Genomic DNA, 13,275 nt, shown 5'->3' on the forward strand with positions numbered 1-13,275 from the left:
AGATCGTTGCAGAAAAGTTCTTGTCTTGCTGTCAAAGCACTAAAGGAATGACAACTATAAAACCACTATTAGATTTTTCCTCCTTTTCTAACACCATAGCCCAAAATCATTTGAGAAGAATGACTCACCATAAGATGCAAGCTAAACTCCACTAGAGCCCAATATAGCCTCCACCATAACTCCAAACAAAAAGACCAATGTCGAGTATAAATGGACGTATTTCACTACTTTGGTCAAAATAGTCCAAAAATGAGACATTATTTTAAGCTAATATAAATTTAATATTTCACAATGCCAAGTCGGTGACAATCTGTTGGAAACTTTAGGAAAATAATTGCAGAGTGACAAGCAATCCTCCCAAACAAAACGGTTCATATATCGCTGGTCTTATACTGGTCATTGTTAGTCCATTCAATCAAATGATTATTAAAAAAAAAAAAGTATAAGATAATGCAACCTGGATGAAGTACACCTCGATGCCCATGATGAATTGACGATCATTTAAGTCCAGCAAAAATACTGCCAAACTTACTGAAATCCTACCAACACAGTTCCATCCAAATCACTTGGTTTAACTTAAATAAGAAACACATACACACGCTACTATGTCAAACAATGTGGCATTTAGCTTCTGAACAACTGAAAAAGAAACAAGGTAGCTCTATACCGCAACACATTATATATATCTGTCATACAGTGAGTTGAATAAACAAAATCTTAAGCAGTCTGCCGGGGTTTAAGGCAAGTACAAGCTATGTAGCTAAGTTCCTCCATTTTCCTCTTATCTTGACGATTCACTAGGTAACCATAACAAGGCCAGAGTAGTTGCAGTAAAGGTAGCCTACAAAGTAATAAATGTCAATGAAATTAGGAAGTAAAAGGACTACACTTGGAACTATTTCAACTTGTGATTATGAGTACAGGGCTCTCTCTCACACCCCTCACACACACACAGATTTTCAATGGCATGGATCCTTCAATTTATAATATCATATTTATCACGTTTCATCTAACTATCATAAAAGTTTAGTTTTATTGGTTTGGATAGTTTTTTGTTAATAGTAGATTGGATAATTGTCCAAAAAAATGTAAAAACATTTTATGACCCGCAGAATAAAGGTAAAGTAAATGGAATATGAAATGTTGTCTAAAATGAAAAATATAAGAACACCTTCGGGGAGGGTATATTCAATTAGGACTTTTGAAGACTTTGATAAGACTTTTTTAAGTGATGACTTCTATGGATTTCTTGGATCTTTTATAGATTTATATGGAATTAGTAAAAGTCATAGACTTCTATTAACTTTTATTTTAAAATTTTTATAGACTTTTATAGAATTCCAAAGACTCTTGACAACTTTTATTTGAAATAGAATTCCTGTGGATCTAGTACAATGGTTTGAAATTCTCATATACAAGGTGTTGTTCCCACAATTCTCATTTTCCTTCCCCTTCTTCATCACATATAATAAAAAAATAATAAAAAAAAATTAAAGAATAAAAATTTAAAACCTTAATTAAATAAATAATAACCAAAATTATACATATATATAATAAACAATAAATTTAATATTCAATATTAGTAATATAGTATACTTTTAAAAATAAATAAAATCAATATATTTAAATTTAATTACAAATTTTCATATAAAATTTTATAATTTAATGAAAAAAATAGATATTTTTCAAAAAAAAAAAAAAGAATGAAAAAGGGGGGAAAAAGTTACAAGAATTCAATTTAATTTTTTTATGGAAAATAGAAATAAACCATAAGAGATAGAAAGATAAATGAAAATAAACATAATCAATGGAAAAAGATAAAGTTTAATCATAACTTTAATGTTCATAGAAGGAAAAAATAAATAAATAAATAAATTTGTGAAAGTCTCCAGAAATCTCGTGATTAATGAGAGACAAATTTTGAAATTTTATATGAGTACTTTCTACTTAAAAGTTAGTACTCCAAAAACTTTTATAAAAGTTTCTAAAAGTCATTAAAATTTAAATACCACAACACTTATAGAGACTTCTAAAAAGTCTCAATTAAATACACCGTAATTTTTATAGATTTCTTAAAAGTCTATAAAAACCTCAATTGAATACATCGATACTTTCATAGAGTCTTAAAAAATTTACATTGAATACCCCTAAACTTTTTGAATCCCAAAAAGTCATTAAAAGTCTCAATTGAATAAACCCTTCTTAGTCTCAGCTATATTGAGAAAGGCCAAGTCCTTGCTCGCTTAAGATCAAGGCAGTCCAAAATGCCCTAAGCTATTAGAAGATGAAAATCTGCTAGTGCACATGCCTGAAGAAGTGACACATACTGTAGAAGCTAGTTCATCATGTTTCCTAGCTAAGCATTTGCTCCATTGACATCATAGGAATAAGGCTTAAGTAACATTGATGGCCATGTCAAATTGAAAGTGCACCCTCTCTAGTAAAATAACAAGCTTACAAAATGGCAGACTTTATGACATTATGAAACAAGCATGTTTTATCAACATTTTTAGATATATTTTGTTCTCATCAATATTTTTAACACCTGTCCTTAGTTCAGTTGTTTCCTATACGTATCCATATTTGGAATTTGTCAATATGGTTATGTATAAATAGTATATTTCATTTTCTTACAAATAATAGACATGTAAAGGCGGGTCCACTTCAGGAAGGATGAAATGCTTTGCCCAATGTCTCTGTCTTTCAAACACTAATACAAGGACCTTTCATATAACCTCCAATGCAACGCATATTCAATTGCACACGATAACAATGTCGTACTAACAGCACAAGTGTGACATTACTAATTCCATGAAGGATGAAATGTTTTTGGTCATCTACACTTCTCCACGTATTTTCACAATTCTTTCCTTCTCCACCTACAGCTCCGTTTTCTAATCTATTATTTCTTTCCTTCTCATCCCACAACTTTTACTCCTCAAGAGCTTGGGCATGAAATTACTAACTCCATTTTAAATAGCAAGATCCTGGGTCAAAATGTTTCTGCGGACAGTTGCCAAAATGTAAATAATCAAGGAGTTTAAGAATTAGATAACAAGAACATCTTACACCATCTTCTAAAGCTTGCTAATCTTCATTTAGTTACCCTGGCATCCCATGCCTAGAAAATGGTTACTTTCACATCCTTTTCTTCGAACACCACTATTTGATTTGCTTCATAATATAATTAATTGTAACTCACATGGCTGCATAGTCCTTGTTCAAAACACTCAGGTTCACTGAGGTTTTCACAAATCAAATAAACCAGACACCAGGCAACTAACACTAATCCACGGTATCAGTGCTCTGGCATATAACCATCTTGAAGCCGAAAATCAAGGCAGTACAAATGCAAAGGAGGAAACTGAAAAAAAAAAAAAAAAGAAAAATTAAATGAAGAACTACAATGCAAACATTAACCACAATCTACTATTTTTACCCCTTCTCCACAAGTCGGTACAAACTAGCTGAAAGATGATGACTGTTGATTCCTGCTTCATAGAAACAAAATTAAAAAATGAATAACTTGAATCATAAGCATCTTGATCATAATTTAAAAAATTTCAAGTTATAAATCGAAAACTAAACTTCTTTAATAATTAAAGCTGTGTCTTAGTCTTCCAAATCTTCACGACAAACATCTAGAAGTATCGAATTTTAAATATCATCATGTAAAACTTGAGAAGCTCAGGAAATTTTGCCTTCAATCATATATATGTATGGCTAACATAAAGCACAAGAAAAAGATAAGAACACGCATATAGTAGAGAATATGTCGAAAGAAGAATGATAGAACTTTTAAGAAATTCCTTCACATTATGAATTTGTACTTCATCTCAAGGGAACAAACTAAATTCATCAAGATACAACAGTCATGTTTCACCAAACTTGGCGTATTCAATTTCTATACCACCTCATCTATTCACATAACAAAGTCTTCCAGCACACGCACCATACAAATATATGGACCAAAATCATTAGAGTACTAGATCTGTGCTTCAAAAACTCCCTTCTATGCCAACATATAAGACTATGATAACTAGAGTCTCGCGATAACTAGAGTCTCGCAACAAGAACACACAAAAGGAACACTGAGAAAAAGATGGACCAAACATATACGTTCAAGGGAAACAAAGACTCTTCCTAAGACCGTGTGATCATGCTACGAGAACGGGCCAACCGAAATGCCAAGCTGCCTCCATCCAGTGTTGCCTCTCCATCAACAGTTTCAGAGTCATACTGCTTCCTGCAACCTGGACAGCGCCCATCCTCCTCAAGAATCCTCTTGTGACAGAAAAGGCAAAGCCGGAAGCCACATGAACAAGGGAGAAAACTCGAGTCCGTGAAGTCAAAATCCTCATAGCATATTGGGCACGATGTGGGGACAGGCACAACATTCCTACATGCCCAAACAGAGCCTCCACAATCAAAATGTCTCCCTGAATTCATTGGGAAACTATACTGCTTAGACAAGTTGGGCAGGGTTTGAGGACGACAGGCATCATCAGGCCTCCATGCCTGGCAATTTACCAGAGCCCCTTCTGCAACCATTCTCTGATTCTCCAGCTTCGGCTTTGAAACATCAAGCCCAAAGGCCAATTGGTTTGTTACCATCGATTGGGAATCTGACTGGGAAGCATTTAAATCTTTCTCCGAAGTTAATGAATCCAATCCTGAGTCGGTGTTATGCTGTTGCTTCTTGTCATCGGTTTCAGCCAAGGCATCAGCCACAGCCTCCCAATCATCCAAGCAGCCATCATCATCCCCTTCACCTTCCTCACTCATACTTCCAGAACAACATCCGTTGCTGCTAGCACTACTGCTTTGGCTGCTGCTCCCTGTAAAATTGGCTCTGGAATCAATAATGCCCAAGACGCTACTGTTGTGGCTAGTGGATGGCGATGACTCGGAATCACTGTAATGATGCAGTGGCAATCCATCTCCATAATTCTCCTGCACATCTCTCGGCTTAATCTCCAATTTCTCTATGGCAAGTATGCTCTTGTTCCCCAATTTCACCGATGATCCTCCATGTATCCCGCCATCATTTGATTCCTCCTTACAGTTACCCTTATTCTTCACTATATAAGTAAAGATGAGTATGTACACATATGACGTGAATGCATGCTACAGAACACAGATCTTTGACTAACCTTGAGAAAGCCACTGCTCGCGGCGAGCATCAAGCTTGCACTGCTTCAATTTGGCTGATCGATTCGCCTAAAATCCCCCCAAAGAAACAATTAAAAAGAAATTATATAAACTCAAAAACATTGAAAATCAGCAAATTCCACCCAATTACCCTGAAAATTAACAAAGAAACAGTGTGGAAATTGCTAGAAGGGAAAATCAACTTCAACGAAAAGCATTGAGAATCAATACTACATTCAAGACTATGAAAATTGAAAATATGGATATTTATACAAGTCTTAATTAAAAATCTTGAGAATTTATACAAGTAAAAATAAAAATATGAAAAGGTATATAAGTGCACAATTAAAAAGAAAACAAACGTATACACAATATATGTGTAAAAACATAAAAATATCAAGAAACACATAAATACCTTCTTTTTCTTGGCGAAATCTTTTGGGTTAGAGGAGGCCATGGAGATGGAAGCGTTGGCGATCGAATCGGAAATCATTACTGCGTGAAGTCGAAACAAATTGAAAACCCTAATTTGATCGTCGATGTATTTGGAGAGAGAAAGCGATAGATATAGAGAGAGTGTGTGTATTTTAGAGAGAGAGTGGGCAACGAAAATTCCTCTGATTCGTTCGTTCGCCTTTGGACTATACAAAAAACGTGGTTCGTCTCTACTGCCGCACTATATATAGAGGAGTGAGTGACAATTTTACCCTTCTATTTCGTCATTTTCCCCTTAGGTATACATGGGTGGGACGTAAATATTTGGTATTCGAGGGGTAATGGCCGCGAGGAGAAATCGTCATCGGAGGAGATATTGCACGACGAAGGACAAATGTGTGACTAAAACATTGCAACAATTATTCCTAACCTATGGAAGCAGTTGCATTATCATCTTCAAACTTTTTTCTTATTGCGGTAAATTCCAAACATATAGTTTACCGTTTAAGTGCATCGATGGTTCTTTTTGTCGAATTCCATGCATTGAATCCCAAAGTTATATTTAGTAGTTTAGGTGCTTTGATGGTTCTATCAAATTCTGAAAATTCCAAACATTTTCAATTATTTATCTCCGAAAAGGCCAAGTTTTCAAAACATTTGCACATGGTGAACCTATAACATGAATTTAATATTTACATTGTTGTTACATACCACCAGGCACCTATCCATTATCATCGGGTTGGTCGTGTGTGATTCACCAATTATAGTTAATCATTGGTGATTTAGAGCCTGTTTGTCTCCTATTATGGGAGAAAACATAGAGTTCTGAATGATATTTTTAAGCAAATGTGTGGTTAAATTTAAAGGAATTTTATTGGTTTGTGTGTAGAATATTTTATTGTGTAAATGTGTGATGAAAAATGTTACTGTGACAAACAATTTAATTTGTTAAAAGATAACAAAAAGATGCTTGTATTGTCAACGAACTTTGTTCGCAATACCAAATACCACCACTGGTTTCGAGCAATTGCTTCATTCCAACCCTCAATCTTTTATACTTCACTCATGCTTGGTCTTCTTTTTCATCTTTCCATCTTCTCATCACTTTGAAAACCCAGGTAACAATTCAGGATGGACAAGTAGCAATTTCTTTCTTTCTTTTGTTGATTTTTATCGTAATTAAAATAAGAGTATTGATATAACCAAGTTTTGTTCCCGACGTATATAGACTCGAGGACTCAATTTCGTCGATATGTGTATCAAAATGCTCGGGACATATGTGCTCGGGTATCCCCCATATGCCCGAACTATTAGCCCGAAGAGTTATTCAACAATCATTCGACATGTCCTCGGAATTATGACCTACGACAACGCCTTATCCAACGAGAAATTTATTCTGACTAAAAATCCTCAATTCATGTCTCCTATACCCAAAAGAACGCTATTGGTATCACAGTTATACCTCAATCCAAACTCCTATCTTGCGTAGGACTCATTGATGTTAGATTGCAAAATCAAGCTGTCCTACTATAGGTGCACTACGAAATCCTAGTATGAACACACCACCTACCTCTATAAATACAGGACCTTGGGCCATTATTCAGGTACATTTTCATTGTTCTTCAGCACATAGCCTCACGCATATATTTCCCTTTCTGACTTAAGCATCGGAGGGGCGACGAGAACATACCTCATTGCCTTTGTTTCAGGTACCGGAAGACACTATCGTGATCAACCCGAATCATCAAACTCGGAAAATCAACAGGTACGATTTTTGATAGCATCAAGTATAACTGTCTTTCAGTTTAACTTTGATTTTCTAATGAGAATATTGACTAAACTAAGGCTTTGTTTGTCTCTCTTTCTTTTACATTCTACTATATTATTTTTTTTACTGTACTTTTTTTCAACTACACATTTTTCATTAAAATAATATTACAATAAATAAAAAATCTTTCTTTCTTTTTTAAACCCGTATTTCAATATCAATCACTATTCTATAATATATTATTCACAAATAATGGGCACAAACGAGCACTAAAAATTGTTATGAACTTTTGGAAAGTTAACGACATAAATGCTACAAAACAAACTTGAGGCCCGTTTGCACAAATTTAATTGAAGCAACCAGGAGTTGTGGACATACAAATCACTCAAGCTGCTCAACGTCAATCAACTCTTTTAAGTTCAAAGAGATAAACCAGTAGAAATTTTGAAAAGCCACACAGCAAAAGCCATCCCAGAGAGAGAAATCAATGGCTGGTATTACTGCTACCACTGGTCTCGGCGTATCCTGTCCGTCGAAATTGACTGGGATAAGGTCGTTATCTTCTCCTCTTTCTTCTACGGCCAGAATTGATTCCGGCCCAAAAAACTTCAACCGGGAGTTCAGAGGAATTAAGCAACATAAAGTTACAGCTTATTGTTGTTTAAGAGTACCAGTTTCATATGCCACAATCCCTTCGAGTTCCGGGCATGAAATTCTCGAAATTTCAACTTCAATTTCACATTCTGCAACGGAACTTACGGAAAATTTGGTGCTGATGGATTTGGATCCGGCTACAGCTAAACTGGCAATTGGGGTTTTGGGGCCATTTCTGTCTGCATTTGGGTTTCTGTTCATACTGAGAATAGTGATGTCCTGGTACCCAAAACTTCCGGTTGAAAAAATCCCATATGTGATTGCATATGCACCAACAGAGCCATTTCTAGTTCAAACTCGGAAGGTGATTCCTCCCCTCGGTGGTGTTGATGTTACTCCTGTGGTTTGGTTTGGATTAATCAGTTTCCTCAATGAAATTCTTGTCGGCCCACAGGGTTTGCTTGTTCTTTTATCTAAACAGGTTTAGTTGAGTTGTGTTGTGTTGTGTATACAGAATTGTGCAATGAAATTTGCCTTTTTGTTTCAGAATTTTGTTGTGGTGCAATGCATATACATTCTTGTGATTATTGAATCACACCTCAACAATAAGAACCAAAATGAATGTTGTTGTCTATCAACCATCCTATATTCTTTCTTATACAAAAAGAATACGGACTAAAATTTTAGGTTGGAAAATGATCGGAAATCATCACGTCTAAGAAGATATCTGACCTTGTTATAACAGGGTTTCCTTCTGATAGAGGGATATTCCAACCTTGACTCTTGATGTTGCAAATATACGTCATAATGCATCAGTGCTATCAACTCTACATGTAAATTATACGAAATGATATAAGATGACTTAGTGGGCTGGTGTAGTCAAGAAGACTATTACAGTACACCTCGGCTTCCTGAAATCTCTTCATAGATTTACGGTGTAGGGGTAAGAAACGTTAAAGCTCCAACCATGTTTGGTCCTTTTAAATCAAAGCATCCATCCTGTCTAAATCCTTCTTGTAATAAAACGTGGCCTCTTCATTTGGACCAAGTTCTCAATGGAGTTTTGCCAGATGATGTAGATCAATTCCTGTCATTACAATTTGCTGCCATTTTGTAACACTTGGTCACCTCCTTGAGCACATGAAGTTGTTAGCTTTAATAACAAGCCATGGCAATCCGTAACTGGGAACCATTAAAAGGCATTCCGGTCATTTCATATGCTTGTCCTAACCCATACCAAGCTCAATAATCACATGGATTTATATCTACAGCCTTCTGATAAGCATCCACTGCTACTGACGTGTTCTTTATCTCCATGGACTTGTGACCCATAAGAGTCCAAGCTGATGAATAATTTTTATTCAATTTAGTGCCCTGTTGAAATACATAAACGACTTTTCGGGCTGCTTCTAGTTCCCAACAATGCAACAAGACTCAAGTCTGTACTTATCAGAGAAAAATGTTGTGTGCAATATAACTTAAGGCAAAGAAGCACTCCTTTGCATAGAGGACGTTGGAATACCATATCCACGTCTTCGATCCCATAATGGTCATTTTTCAGAAAATCCTCAAATATATCTTCAACTCAATCAAATTCCCTCAAACTGCATTATGATTTGTCAATCTGGGTGATGTAATTGCTAAAACTGAAAATTCCTCGTAAAAATACTCTGCCAAGGATTAAGTAAGTATCCGGAGCTCCTGGTCAGTATTGGCGAGAAAAAAATCTTTTCCAAGTGATCGTCAAGATCAAGACTCTTCATTATATCAATTGAAGTGCATAATGCAGCTAGGACTAATCGTTCCAATTCCTAGTGTGGCCATTTACGGACTTCATAGGCACTGTCCTACTTTGACTCGGGATAAAGTTTAGTGATCAATTTTTATTTATCATTTTTTTTTCTCATTTAAAGTACTAAAGCCAACGGTATGCCAAATACGGGTCAAAATGTTGAGCCTGCGGGAAAATATTTCTCAAACCGCCGTCCCTTCCCTCAAAGCTCATCCAAAACGGTCCTCCCTCCACCACTCCGCCACCGCTCCGCCGCCGCATCCTGAACCCACCGCCATCGCCAAATTAATCCTCAAAACGGACAATTCAGAAACTATAACCCGAAACCTCCACACCCTTACCAATTGGACTCCCCATTTAGTCCACACAGTTCTCAAACGCCTCTGGAACCACGGCCCCAAAGCCCTCCAATTTTTCAACATATTAGACACTCACCCTTTCTACGCGCACTCCGCTACTGGTTTCGACCACGCCATTGACATCGCGGCTCGGCTGCGAGACTACAAGACCGTCTGGGCTCTCGTGGCCCGTATGAGATCCCGGAAACTTGGCCCGTCACCGAAAACATTTGCGATTATTGCCGAAAGATATGTCTCTTCTGGGAAGGCTGATAAGGCTGTTAAAGTATTTTTATCGATGCACGAACATGGTTGCTCACAGAATTTGAATTCATTCAATGCATTTCTTGATGTTTTATGCAAATCAAAGCGAGCTGAGATGGCTTATAAGCTGTTCAATATTTTTCGGGGTAGGTTTAGAGCTGACACAGTTAGTTATAATATAATTGCTAATGGGTTTTGCTTGAAGAAGCAAACACCGAGAGCATTGGAAGTTTTGAAAGAAATGGTAGAGAGAGGTTTGGTACCTACACTAACGACGTATAACATAATGCTCAAGGGGTATTTTAGAGCGGGGCAAATAGAAGAAGCATGGGGATTTTTCTTGCAAATGAAGAGGAGAAAGGTTGGCATTGATGTCGTGACTTATACTACAGTGGTTCACGGGCTTGGTGTCGTTGGGGAAGTTGAGAAGGCTCGGAAAGTGTTTGATGAGATGATTGGGGCCGGAGTGCTCCCCTCGGTGGCAACTTTCAATGCCTTGATTCAAGTTTTGTGTAAGAAAGATAATGTGGAAAATGCCATCATAGTGTTTGAAGAAATGCTGAGGAAGGGTTACACCCCAAACGTGACGACGTATAATGTGGTTATTAGAGGATTGTGTCATGCAGGGAATATGGATAGGGCAATTGAATATATGGATAAAATGAAAGATGACAACTGTAAGCCAATTGTTCAAACATATAATGTTGTCATTAGGTACTATTGTGACGATGGAGAAATTGAGAAGGCTTTGGCGATGTTTGAGAGGATGACTGGTGGGAGTTGTTTGCCCAACTTGGATACTTACAATATCTTGATCAGTGTGATGTTCGTGAGGAAACGATCAGATGATTTGTTGGTTGCAGGTAAGTTGTTGATAGAAATGGTTGACAGAGGATTCTTGCCTCGGAAATTTACCTTCAATCGGGTTCTAAATGGACTTCTGCTAACTGGTAATCAAGGCTTTGCAAAGGAGATTTTGAGCCTACAGAGTAGATGTGGCCGTCTTCCTCGTCATTTCAGATTGTGAAGCCCATTATCGATCATTTTAGCTGGAAGCACAAGAATTTGGCTTTCTGTATTGGATTGATATAATATCACATTCTTGCATTTGTTTGTGGTAATACCAATATGAAAGTTATGGGCATCGTGTACGGGGCTTTAAAATAGAATTGTGTGTGCTATCGAGATAACGTCTTTGATGTGGCGGCTTATGGCTATCTCCACCTGATCTAATGGTGGTCTTACTATGTTGTTTTGATCAAGGAGCTCGGACATTGTTGAAACATCAAGCGTGACTATTTCTTCTCGTCATGTCAGCCGCATTAATGTCCCTTTATGTAGCATGATGCCATTGGCTAGTTTCTTTGCGTTCTGCATTAACACAGTTGCCATACAATATCCATCTCACAATATAATAATAGCCAAAGATTTATGTAGAGATTCTCCGTTTTTTTCAAACACTTTTCAAATCATAGAATTATATTTCTAACTTATGTAATTGAATGTAAACCAGTTTGGATTAATGTGGATAACTTCACTGCACTTTGCTTTTCGTTTGTTGCAGGTGCCTTTTCCGTTTTGTTTTTCATTTTTGTTTTATGCAGGCAGTTCACTGAACTATCAGGCGGTTAGGTTGAAACATCAAGCGTGACTATTTCTTCTCGTCATGTCAGCCGCATTAATGTCCCTTTATGTAGCATGATGCCATTGGCTAGTTTCTTTGCGTTCTGCATTAACACAGTTGCCATACAATATCCATCTCACAATATAATAATAGCCAAAGATTTATGTAGAGATTCTCCATTTTTTTCAAACACTTTTCAAATCATAGAATTATATTTCTAACTTATGTAATTGAATGTAAACCAGTTTGGATAAATGTGGATAACTTCACTGCACTTTGCTTTTCGTTTGTTGCACGTGCCTTTTCCGTTTTGTTTTTCATTTTTGTTTTATGCAGGCAGTTCACTGAACTATCAGGCGGTTAAAGTCAAGTTCAAAATTTTGTTGAGTGCAATTGGTCTTTATCGAAGTGATCCTAAACTGTTGTTATCGTGGCACTCGAGGACCCACCTAGCCAACGTGGCAAAAGAAAGTCAAGAAGCTGACCATGTTGAAGTACCAGTGGTGAGCCTCAGCACGGGCAAAGAGCTCAGACTAGGATGTTTTGGTCAAGCTCATACAGCCCAAGATAAGAGAGGCGTCAAGTGAAACAACTAGTAGCAAGTGTGGAGAGTTCGACGCTGACGAGAAGTTGACCTAGTAAGGCACTTGACATCAGATTGAAGAGCTCAACCCAGCCTCATGACAAGGCAGAGAGCTCGGTCACCGTGAAGAATACCACCTTAGCCTCCAGAGTGGCCAAGTCTGTCTATAAAAGCAACCAACTTGGCAGATCCATCACAATCCATGAAGATGTTAGCTTGGCAACAATATACGACAATACACTTTCTCAACATTGATAGCACTCATGTTTTTGGTGGTTCACAAGGGGAAACATGCTAACACTTATTTTTCCAATGCACTTTCTCCTTTCATGTTCGGAAGAATATTTAGATTGAATAAACATGGGCTCTTTCGAAGTCTCAATTTTTTTCTTTGAAAGCCTGTTTTAAGATTATTAAAAAAAAAAAAAAAAGGTGTTTAATTTGTCCTGCTGAGAATCTGTTTCTCAAAATAAAAAAATAGAAAATATGTTTTGTTTGAAATTTGGAGAAACTATTTAACAACATTTTATTCCATAATTTTGATTATTCAATAAAATAGAACAAATTTACATTAATATATTATCAAATGGTATATACATTTTAAAATTAGTGAATCTAAAAATGTTTTTTTCCCGCTGCAAAATTAGTCAGAATTTTATTTTTCTAGGAACTTTCAATTTATTTTTTAATCTTTTTATTTTTGAATTTATAAAATTTTCATTTTTT

The 13,275-nt window shown here is 36.5% G+C and overlaps 3 protein-coding genes and 1 pseudogene across 3 annotated transcripts; 2 read left to right on the top strand and 2 right to left on the bottom strand.

The window, feature by feature from the left end:
• Positions 1 to 3,787: 3,787 nt before the first annotated feature.
• On the bottom strand, positions 3,788 to 5,817 carry LOC111405270. The gene is made up of 3 exons (XM_023034077.1): positions 5,567 to 5,817; positions 5,154 to 5,220; positions 3,788 to 5,081 (listed from the first exon to the last, which is right to left on the bottom strand). Exons 1-3 carry the CDS (start codon positions 5,642 to 5,644, stop codon positions 4,144 to 4,146), a joined length of 1,083 nt encoding a protein of 360 aa, XP_022889845.1. The 5' UTR covers positions 5,645 to 5,817; the 3' UTR covers positions 3,788 to 4,143.
• Positions 5,818 to 7,264: 1,447 nt separating this feature from the next.
• On the top strand, positions 7,265 to 8,494 carry LOC111405274 (protein COFACTOR ASSEMBLY OF COMPLEX C SUBUNIT B CCB3, chloroplastic-like). The gene is made up of 2 exons (XM_023034080.1): positions 7,265 to 7,351; positions 7,711 to 8,494. The coding sequence occupies exon 2, from the start codon at positions 7,842 to 7,844 to the stop codon at positions 8,433 to 8,435; it is 594 nt and encodes a 197-aa protein (XP_022889848.1). The 5' UTR covers positions 7,265 to 7,351; positions 7,711 to 7,841; the 3' UTR covers positions 8,436 to 8,494.
• Positions 8,495 to 8,577: 83 nt separating this feature from the next.
• On the bottom strand, positions 8,578 to 9,812 carry LOC111405275 (annotated as a pseudogene).
• On the top strand, positions 9,812 to 12,941 carry LOC111405273 (pentatricopeptide repeat-containing protein At1g74900, mitochondrial). The gene is made up of 2 exons (XM_023034079.1): positions 9,812 to 11,618; positions 11,975 to 12,941. Exon 1 carries the CDS (start codon positions 9,897 to 9,899, stop codon positions 11,367 to 11,369), a length of 1,473 nt encoding a protein of 490 aa, XP_022889847.1. The 5' UTR covers positions 9,812 to 9,896; the 3' UTR covers positions 11,370 to 11,618; positions 11,975 to 12,941.
• The last annotated feature ends 334 nt before the right edge of the window (positions 12,942 to 13,275 follow it).

This window comes from Olea europaea, chromosome 12, assembly GCF_002742605.1.
Source record: "Olea europaea var. sylvestris chromosome 12, O_europaea_v1, whole genome shotgun sequence".
NCBI classification, from domain to species: domain Eukaryota; kingdom Viridiplantae; phylum Streptophyta; class Magnoliopsida; order Lamiales; family Oleaceae; genus Olea; species Olea europaea.

Bases quoted from the DNA above. Each gene is read 5' to 3' on its own strand.
- LOC111405270 (XM_023034077.1), bottom strand. From the start codon at position 5,644: ATGATTTCCGATTCGATCGCCAACGCTTCCATCTCCATGGCCTCCTCT. The intron at 5,221-5,566 runs GTATTTATGTGT...GGGGGATTTTAG, and splicing joins ATTTCGCCAAGAAAAAGAAG to GCGAATCGATCAGCCAAATT. The intron at 5,082-5,153 runs GTTAGTCAAAGA...TTACTTATATAG, and splicing joins CGAGCAGTGGCTTTCTCAAG to TGAAGAATAAGGGTAACTGT.
- LOC111405274 (XM_023034080.1), top strand. From the start codon at position 7,842: ATGGCTGGTATTACTGCTACCACTGGTCTCGGCGTATCCTGTCCGTCG.
- LOC111405273 (XM_023034079.1), top strand. From the start codon at position 9,897: ATGTTGAGCCTGCGGGAAAATATTTCTCAAACCGCCGTCCCTTCCCTC.